The 17827-nt window shown below is 33.9% G+C and overlaps 1 protein-coding gene across 6 annotated transcripts in view; it reads left to right on the top strand.

The window, feature by feature from the left end:
- IDE (insulin degrading enzyme) overlaps positions 1–17827 on the top strand; it is a 101383-nt gene that overhangs the window by 70506 nt on the left and 13050 nt on the right. For all 6 annotated transcript variants that reach the window (XM_074295874.1, XM_074295869.1, XM_074295871.1 and 3 more), the window contains 7 exons: positions 1171–1253; positions 4944–5088; positions 8252–8362; positions 8666–8786; positions 11205–11296; positions 13208–13319; positions 15844–16011. In XM_074295874.1, the coding sequence (XP_074151975.1) occupies positions 1171–1253; positions 4944–5088; positions 8252–8362; positions 8666–8786; positions 11205–11296; positions 13208–13319; positions 15844–16011 (832 nt within the window). The remainder of the gene's footprint in view (positions 1–1170; positions 1254–4943; positions 5089–8251; positions 8363–8665; positions 8787–11204; positions 11297–13207; positions 13320–15843; positions 16012–17827) is intronic.

Raw genomic sequence — 17827 nt, 5'->3', positions numbered from 1 at the left:
GCTTCATGGAAGGAGTAGCATTTAAATTGAGCCTTAAAGACTGTGTTAGAAATTCAGTAGGAAATGAGGGAGAAGGTAGATATTCCCAAATACAAGGTAGAATTATGAAAGTAGTTACAAGAAGGATGTGTTAGGAGATGAGGAATTAGAGAATAAATATTTTTCTGAAGCATGGTACACAAAAGATAGTAATAAAAAATAAAATTAACCTGGAAAGGTAGGCTCCAGACTGTGAATATTTCAGGCAGAGTAATTGGAACTTTCTTGGTAGACAGTAGGGAATCTTTTTTGAATGGGTGAAGAACCAGTTCATGCAGAAGGATAATGAACCTGATAGTGATATGGAAGATAATTAGAAGCAAGAAAATCAGATTGCAGTAGTACAGTATGATATTGAAAGGGGAGCCTAGATTAGGGAAGTGATAGTAGGAATAGACCAGAGGGAATGGACCCTGAAGATACTAGTGAAGTAGATTTATAGGTGCTTAATTAGACTTGAGGGGCAGGAAAAAGTCAGTAAGAACTATAGCCAAATTCTAAACAAAGGAAACCAGTTAAATGCTAGTTGCTTTTGATTGAAATGTGAAGTTAAAAGGAGTTAAATGTGAAGTTAAAAGGAAAAAGCTGATCATCTTAACTAGCTGTTGTTTAAAGAGTAAAATACAGGAAGCAAATTTGTTATACTTTCTACCTCTTCAAGGAGCTTCTAATGAGCTTTTAATTCTCTTAAACATAAAAGAAATTGAGCTAATCTTGCCAGAAAAGTTAGGAAATTTGTAGTCCTTTGGAGTTAAGTATAGAACTAGTACAAGGGTCTCTTATACATACACTTTCCCCTCCCACTCTCTTCCTATCATTGTTATTCATTCCCCAAAGAGATTAGATTGGGGGTGGGGAAAGTAAGATATCTATTGACTAATCCTGTCTAGCTCAGGATTTAGTCCGGGGTGTAGGTGGGGATTATTAGCTTCAGTGGCAAACAATAAACAGTCTGCTCCCTCCAATAACTTAATAAACTGTAGGATTGAGAATGTTTGGGGTGGTTGAACTAAAGGCCTTCCTGGAGGCCTCTCTGAACTACTGTCATTTTAGCCATGTTGAAGAATAAGGGAAAACTTAAATAAATTACCAGCTTTGTCCTAATAAAACTATATATTTTTTTTGTCATAGGACACAGCCATGAGCAAACTCTGGTTTAAACAAGATGATAAATTTTTCTTGCCAAAAGCTTGTCTCAACTTTGAATTTTTCAGGTATGTAATCCAACAATCCAGCAACTTCATTTCTTATATTTTGTAATTCTTTCAGGCTATAGTACTACAAACAAAAGGAGCTTGGTTTGAGAAGGGCAAGTTGATAGGATCTATTTGATCTTTAAATAATAAAAAGATACTATTTGATTGATCTCCCTTTTTAATAGATTCAGAACAAAAGATAATGAGCTGAATTTTTAACTGAAGCATATGTATTAAAGTTTAGGACAGCCTTATAATTCTGAGGGGTAATGGAACATGGAAGAAAATTATGTAATTAAAAAAAAAAAGATAGATCACTCCTTTCAGGGAATGAAAAAGGTATAAATACCCTTGCTTAAATCCAAGGGGAATATGCTGAATAATTTCTTAAAGCTCCATTCTTTCTTGTAAAATTGCCTATTCTAGGTGCCATTCTGGCTTATTCTCATTTAAATAAATAGAAGGAAAAAAGCTTAGTTAAATTTATAAGTGAATTTCTCATTTTAAATTTTCATTAATCCAAGTTAATTATTGGTCTAAAAGGAAAGATTTTTATTATCGGGTTCTTTTACAATAATTTGTTAAGAAATTTAATTACAAATTTCAGAATTAAAGAATTTTTCAAGTTATTCTTATTATCAGGGTGGGCTTAAATACCATCACTTTGGTCACTAGCTTCAAAATGGTTTTCATAATTGAAAGAGAAGATATGTGGGTGTGGTTATGGATATGGGTGTGTGTACTCATATTTTGGAGTGGGGAACAAAAGGAATCTCTGAAATACAGCATTTCACTGAAGATTGAATCAAGTTTATAGGAGTACACAATGTTTCTTAGCACAATGTTAATTTAATTCTTGCATCATTCATTGACTTTTGTATCAAAATTTGAAGGTGATTAAGATCGCTATGAAACTAATTTTGTATTTGAATTTTGTAATTCATTTTAACATTTTCAAACAAAATTAAAATCTGAAATTATTTCATTAAACAACAACTATACACATTAGAGTTTTCTGTTAAACCCATTGGGAAATTGTTTCTTTTGTATTTTGACAATTGTCTAGCAAAGGAGATACCCATATCATCCTTAGAATAAATCAATGATTAATATATCAAAGATTATCAAAAGAAAAGGCAGAAGAAAAGGACACTAAATATTCATATGCTTCTGTCTGGAAAAAGCTTTCTCAGTAAAATAATAATAATAATAATAATACACACCAAATTTTAGAACATCATCTTTTCCTAATCTTCATTCAATAAAGAATTATTTATCTCCATTGAAGAGAAGTGGTAAAGGGAATTTATAAACTTTTTAATGAGAATAGAATCTTAATGTTTTCTAGAGGATGATTTTGTTGCCCACATTTCTACATGTCTTTTAAAGTCTCCTAAGAGATTTATATCAATTTTAGTAAATTTTATAATCATTTTTGATGAGATTTCTTTCCATTTTTTCTTTTGATTTATGAAGGTATTGTTACATTGAAAAAATATTTTACCTCGCATGCTTTGTTGACGTTGGTCACTGAGCTATATATCTTTCTCAGGTGAGATTGGACTAGCAGCAAGGATTTGGTCCATACCATAGTAGCCCAGGTTCTCTTTGAGGTCTGGAGACTGAAGTAGCTATGATATAATACAGAAAAAGAGCCCTGGATCTGAATTCAAGACCCAGCTCTGTAATTCTTGGATTGACCTTTGAGCGCATCATTTAAATTGTAAAAGTACTTTAAAGACATGCAGTATTTTTTATACCATCATCAAATAGTTACTGTAGCATGACTTTTATCAGTAGATCCCTTTTTTTAAAAGTTTGGCTTTTTTCCCAAACACCCCCACCCCCACCCCCCATCCACCCCCAAGCAAGAGAAAGAAAGAGGGATATAGGGGAAATGTGTGTTTGTGGCGGGTAGGAGGTATGTATATACAAGAAGTGAAGGAGGAGAGGGAAGGAGCACCTGAATTTATTTAATTTATTTTATTATTTTGTTATTTAAATACCTACTATTATTAGCACACTTATAATCTGGTAGGCTTTGGCAACCATGGCTGGTTGGATCAGAACTTGTTGCTTTTTACACCAGGCTTCCTTCCAGTTTCTCTGCCCTCTGCATTATGGGTAATGCTTTCTAACTGGTTGCATTCATGGGGGGATGGGCTGAGGCTCAGCTGAAGCTCTACCCTGTTTGTGACCTTGTAAAAACTATTTTACTTTTTTGAGTCCTACCTTCCACTTTTGTGAAAGCAGGAACCTACATGAAATTTTGGCTTTGTTATGTATGTGGTTCTAGAATCATATTTTAAGGACCTGAATTCTTCTCCTTTTACACATTGATAATTTCCTAAGATGTTTTCCCCTTTATGTATTGCTTACTTACTAATATTGTAGACAGAACCACGTTTTGCAAATTATCCAACATGGAAAATAGTTGGATAGCTTATTTTATGTTGGTATGGGAGAAAAATAGAAGCAACATATTTAAAGTTCTCAACTCTTTCATTCAAGCTCCTGGACTTAGAAAAACAGAAGATTCCTTTCTCTCTACCAAAGTTTATTATTTAGTAGGAATCATTTTATTACTCCAATAGGGATATGATTTCAAACTTTGTGATTCTTTTTTTTTCTTTCTTTTCTTTTTTTCTTTTTCTTTTTTTTTTTTTTTTTTTGAGGCTGGGGGTAAGTGACTTGCTCAGGGTCACACAGCTAGGAAATGTTAAGTGTCTGAGACCAGATTTGAACTCGGGTCCTCCTGAATTCAAGGCTGGTGCTCTATCCACTTCGCCACCTAAGTGCCTCTAACTTTGTGATTCTTCTCAGGGAGAAGGAGCATGGGAAAAGGAGAGTTTTCCAGTAATGTCTTTTTTTGCAGTCAGTCCCATTGCCATCCATTGTGCTTGTTAATGTGTTTTTTCTTCATGGAATTTCAAGGGGATAATTCAATTTATTATTTTCATCAGTGAGTAGGGTGAAGCCTTAATTGACATGTTTATCACAGTTTTGAACAACAGAGTGCAGAAAATTTTATCTAATAAATTTGATCGTAGTTGAAATCCAAGATCTAAATTGTTTTAGGTTGGAGCCAACTCTAAGGATAAATATTAAGCCCCAATAAAGGTATGAGTTGGGGGTGCTGAACTGCATCTCATAATACGTTCCTAGGATGGACTTTTTAAGCATGTGAAGAATTGTCATATGGATTAAGAATATTGTCATATTCTTCTTGTTTCCAGAGAACAGAAGTGAGATCCTTGGTAGAAGTGATAACAAGGCTGTTTTCAGCTTAGTAAAAAGAAAAAACTTTTTCATTAGCCATGCTTCTTAACGATAGAAAAGACCATCCAAAGGAATGATGAGTTCTCTACCACTGAGCCATCTTCAGGCTCAGGCCAGCAATATTATAGAATGGCTCTGTCTGTGTTTCAGGAAAGGGCTTGACTCCAGTTTCTGTGAGTGTGTCCATATTCAGAAAAATAGTTCTGAGTGATCCATTTGTCTTTTTTATTAAACACAAGCTGAGCAGTTTGGTATTTATTCTGATTTCTACTTCCCTGCACAAAAGGACTATCAAAGCAGTTTTATAGATAAGAGATCCTCCAGAAAATGGATGGCCCAGCAGTGGGTGTCTTTAGTTCCATTTGAAAAGGCCAAACCAAAATAGAAAATTAATAAACCAGCTCTTTTACTTTGCACGTTTTCTTCCAGCCCATTTGCTTATGTGGATCCTTTGCACTGTAACATGGCCTATTTGTACCTTGAGCTCCTCAAAGACTCCCTCAACGAGTATGCATATGCAGCAGAGCTTGCTGGCTTGAGCTATGACCTCCAAAATACCATCTATGGGATGTATGTAAGTACCCAGATTCTAGAGCCTTCCACTCATCAACACTATCTTATATTGGTTGATGAAAATATTTTTGATGGAGGAGATATGAGTTGGGTTTTTTTTTTGTTTTGTTTTGTTTTTTTTTTTAGTCTTTGGCTAATTATGTTTTCTCATCTCTTGAATTTTTAAGTTTACTCTCATTGTAGGTCTTCAGGTCTACAGTCTTTCTATTCCTATAAACCATTTTGTTCTTTTTTACCCCCACATCTTTAATCAGATCATGAGATTTTTTTTTATCTTCAAATACATCTATGATTAGCTTTGTCCAATTTGGTATCAGAAGTCGAAGTTTCTGACAACAAAAGGCAATGAAATCTTCCTATCAGCATGAAATAAAAGATTATCTTACTTCTTTTTCCTTGAAATCCAGACCACGAAGCTGCATATTCATACTCTTCGGTCATGTTTCTTCATTATCATGTCACTGCTTGAGGTATCAAAGCATTTCTTTTGTTTTTCTTTTTGTTAGTCGCTACATTTATGCTGATCCTCTCCATTGCAACATGACATACCTGTTTATCAGGTTATTGAAGGATGATTTAAAAGAGTATACATATGCAGCTCGCCTCTCAGGTTTGAACTATGGCATTGCATCAGGAATGAATGTAATACTTGTAAGTAAAAAATGGGAGAGTAAAAAGACACAAAAACAGCATAAAAGCCTTATGTTGAGCTTGGGAAAACATTAATTTATGCATTTCTAAGTAAGATGGTTGATGTTTTTCTCCTTGCATCTCTTTTCATGAATGAAAAATGCAATTACATTTGAAGCATTAATGATCAATTCATTCAAGCTCAGTGTGTCTGTATACATGTGTGTGAGCACTTCACTTGCATTCTTCGCCGTGTTTTAGATGTTTGACATACTGATTCATACTAAAAGCATGTTACTTTTCCCCATCCTTATGGAAATGTTAGCATCTACAAAGGAAAAAAAAAATTGTATGTTCTGTTTTTTTGTTTTTGTTTTTGTTTTTGTTTTTTTTTGTTTTTGTTTTTTTTTTTTTTAATTTTTAAAGATTCAGAGTTTCTGTAATTTCTACTGGTTCATGGAAAGCCAGTATGCATGAGTATATTATATATATCAGCATTATTGGTGTGTTTCTAGAAAGATCTGGAGCTTTCTTTTTTAAATTTATTAATTCTAAACCAATTTTAGATGTTACTCAGCTTGGCATGCAGTTCACTTCTAAATTAATATTCCTATTGTAGCATACATTCATCTTCTATAAAATTTATTCTGGGAACAGCCTGATATAAATAATCTGATACATATAGCCTTTGAAATTATCAGTTAAAAGGTTTCTTTATTGCATTAATTTTCTATGCTGTTTTCAGATTCCTTCAGTTGGTTTGATTATACATTTTTACGTAATAAACATACTTTTCTTATGATTTTTATATTATAAAGTTTCAGAGGCAGCAGGTATAATGGAAAGAAATCCTCTTTTCCTTCCTTTCCCTCTCCCTAATAATACAAGGCATTCCTAACCCTCTGGTCCATTTCGTTTTAGCCTTATTTAACCCTACTCCTGACCCAGGAATTGAGAGATTTGGGTCATTGATTCTGCCACTTAGTAACTATAACATCTTGGGCAAAATCTTTTGCTTTGCTTCTTGTAGGATCATAGATTTACAGCTGGCAGGGATCTCAGACATCAGCTAGCCTAACCTCCTGATTTTATAGATGAGCAAACAAGCCTGGACAGGGTACCTAAGGTCATTAGGTCCCAAGTTTCTTTGTGGTAAGATAAAAGAGTTGGCCTAAGTAATTCTAGCTCTTTATTTAACTCAAAAATTATAATTTTGAATGGCATATTAATCAACTATTTACTGACACCTTTCAAATTCTATAATTAAGGACTTTTAACATCAGTGCTTCCTTTTTCATGTGGAAAGAAATCATTTTGCTCTCCTACTTGATAATCTTTAAGATAAAACTAGATTATCTAGTATTTTTCTTAGAAGCACTCTGTGAGGAAAAAACTTGTTAACGGATCTTGAATGTATATGCTCAGTTAGGAAGTGTAAGAACTAACATTGGACCAAGGTGTCCTAATTCCTCCACTATCCTGCTTCTTGGATGTCCAAAGTCCTAGTATAGACTTGAGCCACCACTATTTCTGGATGATATGTACCCCTAGAAATGTATGCCTATGAGGGAAATGCCTGAGCATTTTCTAGCTCTGCTGGGGAGCATCAGGAGCCCAAGTACCTGGCCCTGTGATCCTGGCTGGGTGACCTCGTCCCTTTAAGGCCCAGCTTAATCTTTGAAAGAGGGAAAATTTGAGTACTTGTACTACCTATAGAAATCAGAAGCCAGTTAGTTTACTTTAGAAATATGATTCAGTTTTGGGAAAGCAGGATGGCTTAATGGAAAGATCACTAGATTTGGAATCCTCAGCTCTCAGATAGAAACTCTACCCTCCTACTTTTGTTACTCATAGAACCTCAGAGAAGTCTCTTTCCTTGGTCCTTCAGGTTTCTGCATCTATTAAATTATGTGGTTGAGCTAAGTGATATGATCTCTCCGAGGGCTAAAAGTAGTCTTTTCATATTTGGATATCAGTTCTAACCATCAAATGAGAGAGCAGAGACCTGGTTAAAAAAATGAGAGATATTAGGGACAGAACAGTAGCAGACAGCAGAAGCTGTGTTTTTTAGGAGTCTATTTGTGTTTTGTTTATCACTTGAAAAAGATTTGTATTAAGTGGAGCAATATGATAAAGCAGGGCAGACATTCCCTAGATTGTATACTGCTTTATAAGTCTCCTCAGTAAGATGCCTAAAGCTTTCTCTTTAAAAACTGTTTTTAAAATTAAATTCTAAAAATATTCTTAGCTTTGAATCAAGAATTTAAATAACAAAATAGTGTGGTACCTGTCACCATAATATCTGATGGTTTCATATAACTATGCCCATAATACATTAATTTTGTTTGGGCAGCATTTGTTGGAGCAGTCATAATAGATAAATATGTTAGTTTAAATTATTTTTATAATGAAGTAAATAATTTTTTTGCTCTGAATTTTCTTTTTTGTTCATATAACAAAAAAGGCTGAACTTTGTACATATAGAAATCTTTCTTTAATACTTGAGTTTATAACAACCTGAACTCTTTCTATAGCTCTCTGTAAAAGGATACAATGACAAGCAGCCTATTTTGCTAAAGAAGATTATTGAGAAAATGGCCACTTTTGAGATTGATGAAAAAAGATTTGAAATTATCAAGGAAGCGGTAAGTTCTCTGTATAAGTTCTTAAGTCAAAGGTGATTGAATTATGGGCATTTAAAAGATTAGCTGCAGTGCTATCTGATTGATCCAAGAAAGTGGTGATCTGGAGGATGGAAGGCCTCTCTTGATACTACTTAAATGCCAGAAAAGTTTTTACTTTCATACAACTGGATAGAGCATCACTTAAACCTTGGAAAGGGGAACAAAACAGAGCCATGATGTTATGCATTATGAGAAAATCACTTAACAATGATAAAAATATTTTTATGGCTAATTGGTTTGAAACATACCTTATCCTTCACACAGTATATGCGCTCTCTTAACAACTTTCGAGCGGAACAACCTCACCAGCATGCTATGTATTACCTCCGACTGTTAATGACTGAAGTGGCCTGGACCAAAGATGAACTAAAAGAAGCTCTAGATGGTGAGAACTCCCTTAACCACTTTAGTCTTAATATCTTGGGTTTTTTGTCTGGTGTCACCTCAACAACACATCAGTGAGCTGTGATTTCATTAGTATAGACTACCAGTGGTGGAGCATAACCCCCCCACCCCCCACCCCCCCCCCAGTGACTCACAAGTCTGCTGGCTTGTAACCTTCTTGCTAATTGATATGTCTTTCTGAACTTAGCTGAGTTGGTCCTTGGTTGGTTGATGTATTGTCCATCACTAGATCTATATTTAAAGCCTTTCCAGCTTGGTAGGATTTGACAGAGGTCAGTACTGTGTCCAGCCTCCTAGAAACCTAGACTATAATGGGACATCACAGTAGGGCATCAATGGAGTTTACCTAGCATTATTTGTGTTTATCACAGTGGTTTTTAAGACATTTTGGAACTCTTACTCCATCACTAAAATAAGCAGCTTAGCCGAAATTTAATGACCTAAACACAAAAATAGTCACAATTCACAAAAGCTGAAGAATTAGGATTTGCAGCTTTTCAAGATTCTGACCTTTATTGCTGTTCTTTTGAGCCTACTCAGCTATGTGATTAAATTCAAGGATGTTAGAAAACATGAGTAGAACCTGAAAATGTGTGTCTTATAGTGTGGGTCTACTGCCACTATGTCTTGCCTAGTCTAAAGTCTTCAGCACTATTAAATTCTGCTTAAAAACTTATGTTGGGTACTTCTTTTATTCATCTTTACTTTTTCTTGAATAATTTATTTAGGGCCTGATTTTATTTAGCTTTTAAAGACTTCTAGACTTCTTGAGACAGTGACCAGGCTTTCCTTTTCTACTAGTCACTTTTCCTGTGCTTTAGTCAATTAAATAGGTACACAACAAATACCAGTTAAATAAGGAGGAGTATTTCTTTGATTTGTTGTTTTGGCTTCAATTTTTTTCTTTTATGGGCTTGTTGTTTTTTAATTGTTTCAGACTTCAAAAATGCCTCAGCATTTCTTTTTCCTCCAACATGTTCAAAGCAATTAAAATGACAGTTTTAAAAGGAAAGAAAATATTTTTGAATTTTGAATTTTTTTCAATAGAAAAAGCTCTCTCTATATTTTTATTAGAGGAGGTAGTATGCCTTTGATATGAAGATTATTTCATATTACCAACAAAATATTTAAAACTATTATTTCTATAAATTACATGAAACATTTACATTTATGCAAAAATTATGAAAATAATTTAATAAAATAAATGATTTCAGGATAGTTAATGTATTTTTACAGATTCAAACAGCACATGTTTATTATCTTAATTTAATTTACTAAATAATATTTTTAGTTTCCAACACCATCTGAGTAATTCTAATCATTTTGTGAGGTGAATGAATAGTTCAACATAATAGGAAACTAAAGCCATTTCTAAAGTGATTTAAGCCTGGGTCAAATGACATATAAGTTTGAAGTAAAGCAGCCTTATAAGATAACTAATGTAATAGGCATGAAAGAATTCCTTCCAAAAGTATATTTTTAGATTCAACTTTCTCCCCTTCTTCTCTAATAAATGGCTCTTCTGTTCATTTAGTTAAATTTGGTTTATTTAATATTTTACTTATGGTATTTCAGGGCATTGTGCTAGCTAGATGCAGGGGGAAAATCTAACTTTTAGAAGAATCTACCATAGTGCCTACCTTCTAAGAGTCTTTAGTTTGGTGGACAAGGTTTGATTCATATTAATGTAATTATGTGGAATAATACATGACTGGTATAGTAAAGTGGAGAGAACTATCAAATTGCATGTAAAGTTTAAAGGTTGCTTCCAGCTTGACAAGAGTGAAAAAGCATTTATTGGGGGATAAGAGTGGGTGGGTTAGTATTTGCAGTTAGTTTTAATGGATGAAAATCTTTAGTAGGTAAAGATAGACATACAGCATCTTTTTGAGCAAAATTTTAGGGAGAGGAATGTCCAGATTATAGTTAATTGTCCAGTTTGCTTGAGGCAGAGTTACATAGTTCCTCATCCCAAGCACTTATTTCCACTTGAAATTTCATGTTGCTCATATCAGATAGCATGTATCAGATCAACGATCAGAAATTCATACTGGTCTGAATTTTGTTTAGATTTGTATGGTTCTAAACTGTAGCCCCTTCAAGCCAAGACTGACCTCTTTCCACATGTTCTACCATGGAAGTTTTCTTTTTATTCCATTTAATGGGAAAGTTTACTTTCATTGTCAACATTACATCCATGCCCTTTCACCATCACTATGCTGCTAGAAATTGTTTTTAGTAGAGTTTGGATTACAGTGGGGAGAGAAAATTGATTTTGTTTAAATAGTGATACATTCAACAGTGGGTGGTAGGTATGTTTCTTCAAACTATTTTTGGCTTTTGTATATTTTAATATTTATTTTCATGTTACTGAATTTATGGTATCTTTATATTATAGATGTTACTCTCCCTCGCCTTAAGGCCTTTATACCTCAACTCTTGTCACGGTTACACATCGAAGCCCTTCTTCATGGAAATATAGCAAAACAGGTTTGTGTCATTTTTATTATATTTTTAGGTTTCCATGTTCTTTGTGCAGCAATTCTGGGTATATTTTCACTCATACTTAATTTTAAAAGTACATTAAAAGAGTTTATGCAGACTCATGTTCAACTTTGGGTTTGAATTCATGGCATATGAGGTGCCTTTCAATAATGGGATTCTGTGATTCTACAATATGGTCACATTGTTCTGCTGACCTTAGTCTACTTTGTGAAGTTAATCAAAAGAATAGGTAGAACAAAATAAGCTTGCTTAACCAAGGTCCTATTTCCTTGACTGCCAGAAGATTTTTAATATAAAAGACTTTTCTCTGAGAAATTTAGACTAACAAAATTCTTGCTCCTTATCCAGCATTGTAAACTAACTGGCACTTAACCTAGAATCAAATGATTACCTCTTCTTGATCTATTCAGTCAGTTTGATGCTTCCTCCTTCTCCAGAGCCATAATTTACTGTTAATAACAACAGCATTAGCTGCTATTTATAGGACACATTAAATTTTAGAAAGCATTTATCTAATTTGATGTTCTCAACACTGTTGAGATGTAGGTTTTACAGATTTTACTCTAATTATTTTATAGATGAAGAAACTTAGGCTCAGAGAGGTTAAGGATTTGCCCACAGTCATTTAGCTGTTAAGTGTCAATATCAATCTTTGAATTTTCAGGTCTTTTAGACTTCAATTTAACTTAGGGTTGCTAGAGAATCAGATTACTATTTAACATTCTAGATCAGTAGATTCAATTTCTATTGGTTTCCAAACTCTTTTATTACATATTATTGTTTTCATCTACTGTTTTTACTGGTTTCATTTTTAAAAGTTATATTGAGCTATTTTTTCCACTGAGATTTAAGTTGAAACTGTCATTCTAAAATAAGATTAAAACATCTCTATTTTTATCTTCAACATTTATTAATTAAAAATATTTATGGATCACTTATTATGCATAAGCCATTATTTTATTTTATGTTTTCCAACTTAGATCCTAATGATGGATTGCTCAAATCAAATTACTGCCATATCTATCACAGTCTGCAATAATGCACTATTCTCTCCCCCTTCTCACTAAATCTTCTAGGTTAATCATCCCTTTTCCTTTATTCTATAGTTTACACTCTGATCCTCTTTTCCCAGCTGTATATATGCCTCTTAATGGAACATCTCTGATTGCCAGATACCATAGCAACATACCAGAGAAATGAGTAAATTCTGGGGCAGTCTGACATTGCTTAAATAAGTAGAGATAGAAGAAATGTTTTATTTTCACTGTATCTTTGGAATGTTTTATCAGTAATACATTTATTTTTAAATACCTATCACTTCCCTATATTTATAACTTATAACATCTGATTGCACCCTACCTCATAAGAAAGATAATTAAGCCAAAAAAATTGTGACATGTGTGACCACATGTGACAACTTATTCAGCCTTACTTGTCATCCAACATTGTCCTACTAGGTGGAAAGAATTCACATTAGTTCATAGTGATTTTTGGACACTTTGAAGGGGCCTCTTGAAATGGGTATCTAACTGCTCTGACCTTATAAGCTGTGAAATCTTTGTTTCTTCAGTAATTTAAAACTTGGCTTTCCCCTTATCCTTACAATTGCAAATGGGGGAATAGCAAAGTCTTGGTTTTTAATGATATATATACCTCAATTGAAACCTCATTTTATTGATGAATTTAATTTTTGGATAGCTGTATAAATAAAAATGCATTTGTCTAGGAACAGAAATAAATTTTTATGAATGTTTCAGTTATGGAAATTGTCTTATTTTTCTATACAAAAGAAATATCCACATTGTAGAAATATGCACAGATCGACTCTGTAATCTCTTCAAAGACATATATCTATATATTTATATAAAATATAATAATGAATATCTTTCTTTTTAGGCTGCGTTAGGAGTTATGCAAATGGTTGAAGACACACTCATTGAACATGCTCATACTAAACCTCTCCTTCCAAGTCAGCTTGTACGATACCGAGAAGTTCAACTCCCTGACAGTAGGTGCCAGTTTTATAAATGAGGAAATAATTTACACTTCTATGACATTTGATGTGGATGTTGATAGATGTGTTCCCTCTGTTAATTTAGATGTGAAGTCTTTGCACATTCTGGATGCTTAATTATTAACTGAGTGGAATTTGGATTTGTGTTGGGTCAAGAGTATAACATTCTAGCATGGATAAGCATATCTAAAGGGAAGAAACTAAAGACAGATTTCAATTGACATCTGGAGCTGTTGTTCCAGGGATATTCAGGAGAGAGCATAATTTGAATGTATAGAGAAGAGTCAGGGAATAAAGTTAAAAACCAGTGAAGCATATAGTAACTTTTATTTACAAATATTGGCACTGTATATAACGATGAGCTGCCAAAAGAGTCTTTGGCAGAAAAAATTTGAACAAAAATAACTCATGACCAATGATAAAATATGTACTCTTGATTTATGCTCTATATAAGAAAATGAACCTCCATAAATACCAGTAATTTATATATTGGAATTTGCTACATTTTTTTCATTTTTTTGATGAAAATTCTTTCACCAAAATTATTAAGTATCTTTCTTAGCACAGCAATATAATGGAAGTTAATCCAGAATCAGCATAGTTTTTTGGTATGTACTCTCAAAAGACCAAAAATAGCATGGAAAAGGCTCTCATTTAGATTTGAAAGTTTGAAAATTCTCTGTATGATTATAGAATTGTTTTCTCTAAAAATTGATACTTTAGATAATTACTTATTTTAACTGTCAGTGGTTTCAGAAATTTTTTGGCTTTGCTATATCACCAGTTAGCTTAACTATTTTTGCTAAACCTTTGGCTTTTTTCTAGCCATTATGACAAATGACTTGATGTGGTAGACAGCTGCAGACTTGGGGCAGGGTGGGGAAGGCTTTAAGCCCTAGCTCTCAGACTGACTATATGGTGGTGGTCAAGTCATTTTATTTCTTTGGACCTTAGATCCTTCATGTTTAAAAGAGAGACTGGTCTAGATTATTTCTAAGGTCTTTTCCATGTCTAAAAATGTCTTATTCTGTCAATGAAAGCATTTTTAAAGAAACTTTTGGGATTTGTGGAAGTTACTTTCACATGTTGGTATTTCATCCTTAACATATCTTTATTTATTTTTGCTGAAGCAGTTAGGGTTAAGTGACTTGCCCAGGGTCACACAACTAGGAAGTATTAAAGTGTCTGAGAGTAGATTTGAACTCAGCTCCTCCTGACTTCAGGGCTGGTGCTCTATCCATTATGACACCTAGCTATCCTTAACATATCTTGACCAAAGATTGAATTGCTGTTCATGACAGCAATCAATGGGGATTGAGGGTAGAACAACTAAGTGTCAATGCTTTGTGCTTCTGTTTATCCTTCTGCTCCTAAGGTAACATTTATTAAAACTTCTGCCTTGATTAGAGATAAATTTATGGAGATATTAGACTTTTGGATTTACCACAAGAGACTTTAAAAATGTAAACATAAAAATGGTCTCAAATTAGGTCAGATGTTTTTTATGTTAAATATGAGCCTAGGGATGGAAGAATAAAAAGTAGCATTGTGTATTTACTTTTGTTTTTTTCTCTTATTACAAGTAGAGCTCAAACTGTAGCTTTTACTATAGATCAACACACACATTTACAAACCATTGCAATTCAAAGGCAAATTAGAAATTTTTGCAATAAATAGCCCACTCACCAAACTTAGATACCTTTCTTCCTAAAATGATTTAGGCATTACTTATAGATATAGGATCATAGTTTTAGAGCTGGAAGATACTTTAGTCTTTAAGTTTTATCATTTAAGAATGCTTTTCTGAATCAGAAAAGTCTCTTAAAGATATTTCTGTTGAAATTCTCTTATAATCATCATAGCTGACATTGCTGTATTGCTTTTAATTTTGCAAAATACTATGTTGAAAGGAAGCACACATACACTTCTTTGTATATGTGACTATTTTTCTTGAACATTAGTGCTTTGTAGGCAAAAATAACAAAAATAGCTAGATGTAAATAATGATACGAGGTTATGTGACATATGCTCCAAGGGATACACAGCTCTGAGTATCTGAGGTGGAGCTTGAAATCAGGTCTTCATGGCTCCTACATCTGGCTCTCTGTCCACAGAGCCACCCTGCCAAACACTTGACTGGATTTTCCCTCTTTCCCTTCTATTTGAGGTAAATTAATTGATTTTACACATTTGTTTGGCACTTTATACTTATATGCCAATATTATTTTTTTTTAAATTAGCAAATTCCTAAGCCTTAATTTTAAAAAAATAAATGAGGCACTATCACATAGGGAGAGAGAACTCTGCTGCTGCTGGAAAGCCTGAGGTCTCATCCTAACTCTGGGTCCATTCTTTCACCTCTTTGGGGCTCATTTTTCTCATCTGCCAAAGAAGATTGAACTACCTTAAGTTTCTGCCCTCATACTGTCTCATGATATCTGTAGCTCTTACATTGCTCATAATTGTCAATGTAGTTGAAATTTGGAGTCTAACAGTTCTTTTTTGCAACTTTTCCTAGGGGGCTGGTTTGTTTATCAGCAGAGAAATGAAGTTCACAATAACTGTGGTATTGAGATCTATTACCAAACGGATATGCAGAGTACCTCAGAGAACATGTTTTTGGAACTCTTCTGCCAGATCATTTCAGAGCCTTGCTTTAACACTCTGCGTACCAAGGAGCAGCTAGGTGAGTTTTCTCCCCCTTTGGATATTTTGAGGAGAAAAAAAAAAGGAACAGAATTTCAGATGAGGTAAACAATCAGCATTCTCAGAAAGAATGTTTTAAGTACAGATGATGTATAGAAAAAAATACAATAATAACCTTGTCCCTTTCTTCTCTGAACTTTAGAGACTAAGAATGAAGGGTACACTTCTGTAGGAGAAATCGACAAGAGACAGTAAAGCCACACGTGGACTGGCAGTATCACATTTATATCATTTTTAGGTCTACATGTTAGGAATGAGGAGAAGAGCACAGAATTAGGATGAAGTCAGGGACCTTAGAGCTAAAAGTCTGTTCATACTGGACAGCATAAGAAGGCTGTTTCTGATAAACCCGAGAATGTGAAATTTCAGAAGTATTTAGGTAAATATGATCAAGTTTTAGAACTGGAAAGTTGAATAACTAAGTATATCCTTTAGTCTTTAACTTTTACCATTTAGGAATCATTTTTTGAAAATAATAATCAAATGATGGGTTAGACTGGGGGGATGAAGAAAGAAATGGCGGGCTTAGAGCATGAGACTGTTTTGAAAAAGATTGCAAGTCAGGGAGGAGACAGTTAGATGAAGGAATCTTTGTGGCTTGTCTATAAGACACTCACAGGTAAAATCAAAGAGTAAGATAACAAGTGAAATCAAAGAGTAAAATAACCCAGACTATCCAAAGAGAAGGACTTGGGGCCTCCTGAGAGCTAGTGCAGAAATTTAGGGGTGGCATTAGGCAACATCTGTAATCTTTGATTTGAAAAGAGCCACATGGTAGGTACAGTTGGGAGAATCCAGCAAAGAGGAAATTTTATTGCAGTGAAGAAAAAACAAGTATTCTAGGTTAAAGTGAAAAGAGAGATTTTATATAAGAAGAAGTAGCAAGATTTCACAAATGGATGTGGAGAAAGGTTACAGATAATTTGAGATACTTCTCTCCATAATGGGAAAATGAGATATGGAGGGGAGAATGGGAAGGGAAAAGGAAGAACTCTTCCTTTACTGGGCTCATCTTGAACTGATATTATTTTGTACAAATACAAGGAATCATTTAGTCAGTCAACAAATTTTTGTTAAATGTCTACTCTGTGCTGGACACGGGAGATACAATTCATTAGTGAATTGAGCCTCTGCTTCAAGGAGTTTACATTCTGTCAGGGGGAAGATGTGTGTGTGTGTATACACACACACACACGACACACACACACACACAGAACAAATATGAAATAACTTAAAAGTAGTTTGGGGATGGGGGGGCATTAATAGCCAGGGGAGATCAGGAGTTGAACCTGAGTCTTGAAGTAAATATGGGATTATAGAAGGTGCAGAGAGGAGTAGAGAGAATGTTCTACACATAGGGCACAGCTATGGTAAAGGCCTAGAGGTGGAAAGTGGGAGTGTAATATCCATGATCTCTTGTAGATCAGGACCAGGGTGTCTTAAAATTAAGGATGAATAAAGGACATATGACTTAGTGTCTTATTTTTTGAGAGTGAAATTAGATGATGTTGCCAAAGATAACATCTGTTATATGAGAAGAGAAAGAGTGAAGAATGGAGCCCTATAGAATACTCTGAGAATGTTATTTTTCATTTTTTGATAGACTTGCTGAGAAGTCTTAGTAGAAAGCAAACCAAAAGGAAGACAACATTCTTGAAGCACAAAATACTGGGGAAAAGGTGTAAAACAAAGTAAAATAGAAATGCCAGGGAGAATTAAAATGAAAAATATAACTTTTAATTAGATAATTAGGAAGTCTTTGATTATTATATTATAAAAGCACATAGTAATCATAG

This window comes from Sminthopsis crassicaudata, chromosome 2 (genome assembly GCF_048593235.1).
Source record: "Sminthopsis crassicaudata isolate SCR6 chromosome 2, ASM4859323v1, whole genome shotgun sequence".
In the NCBI taxonomy this organism is placed as follows: Eukaryota; Metazoa; Chordata; class Mammalia; order Dasyuromorphia; family Dasyuridae; genus Sminthopsis; species Sminthopsis crassicaudata.
Note: the sequence above shows the minus strand (reverse complement) of the source record. Positions and strands in the feature narration are given on the sequence as shown.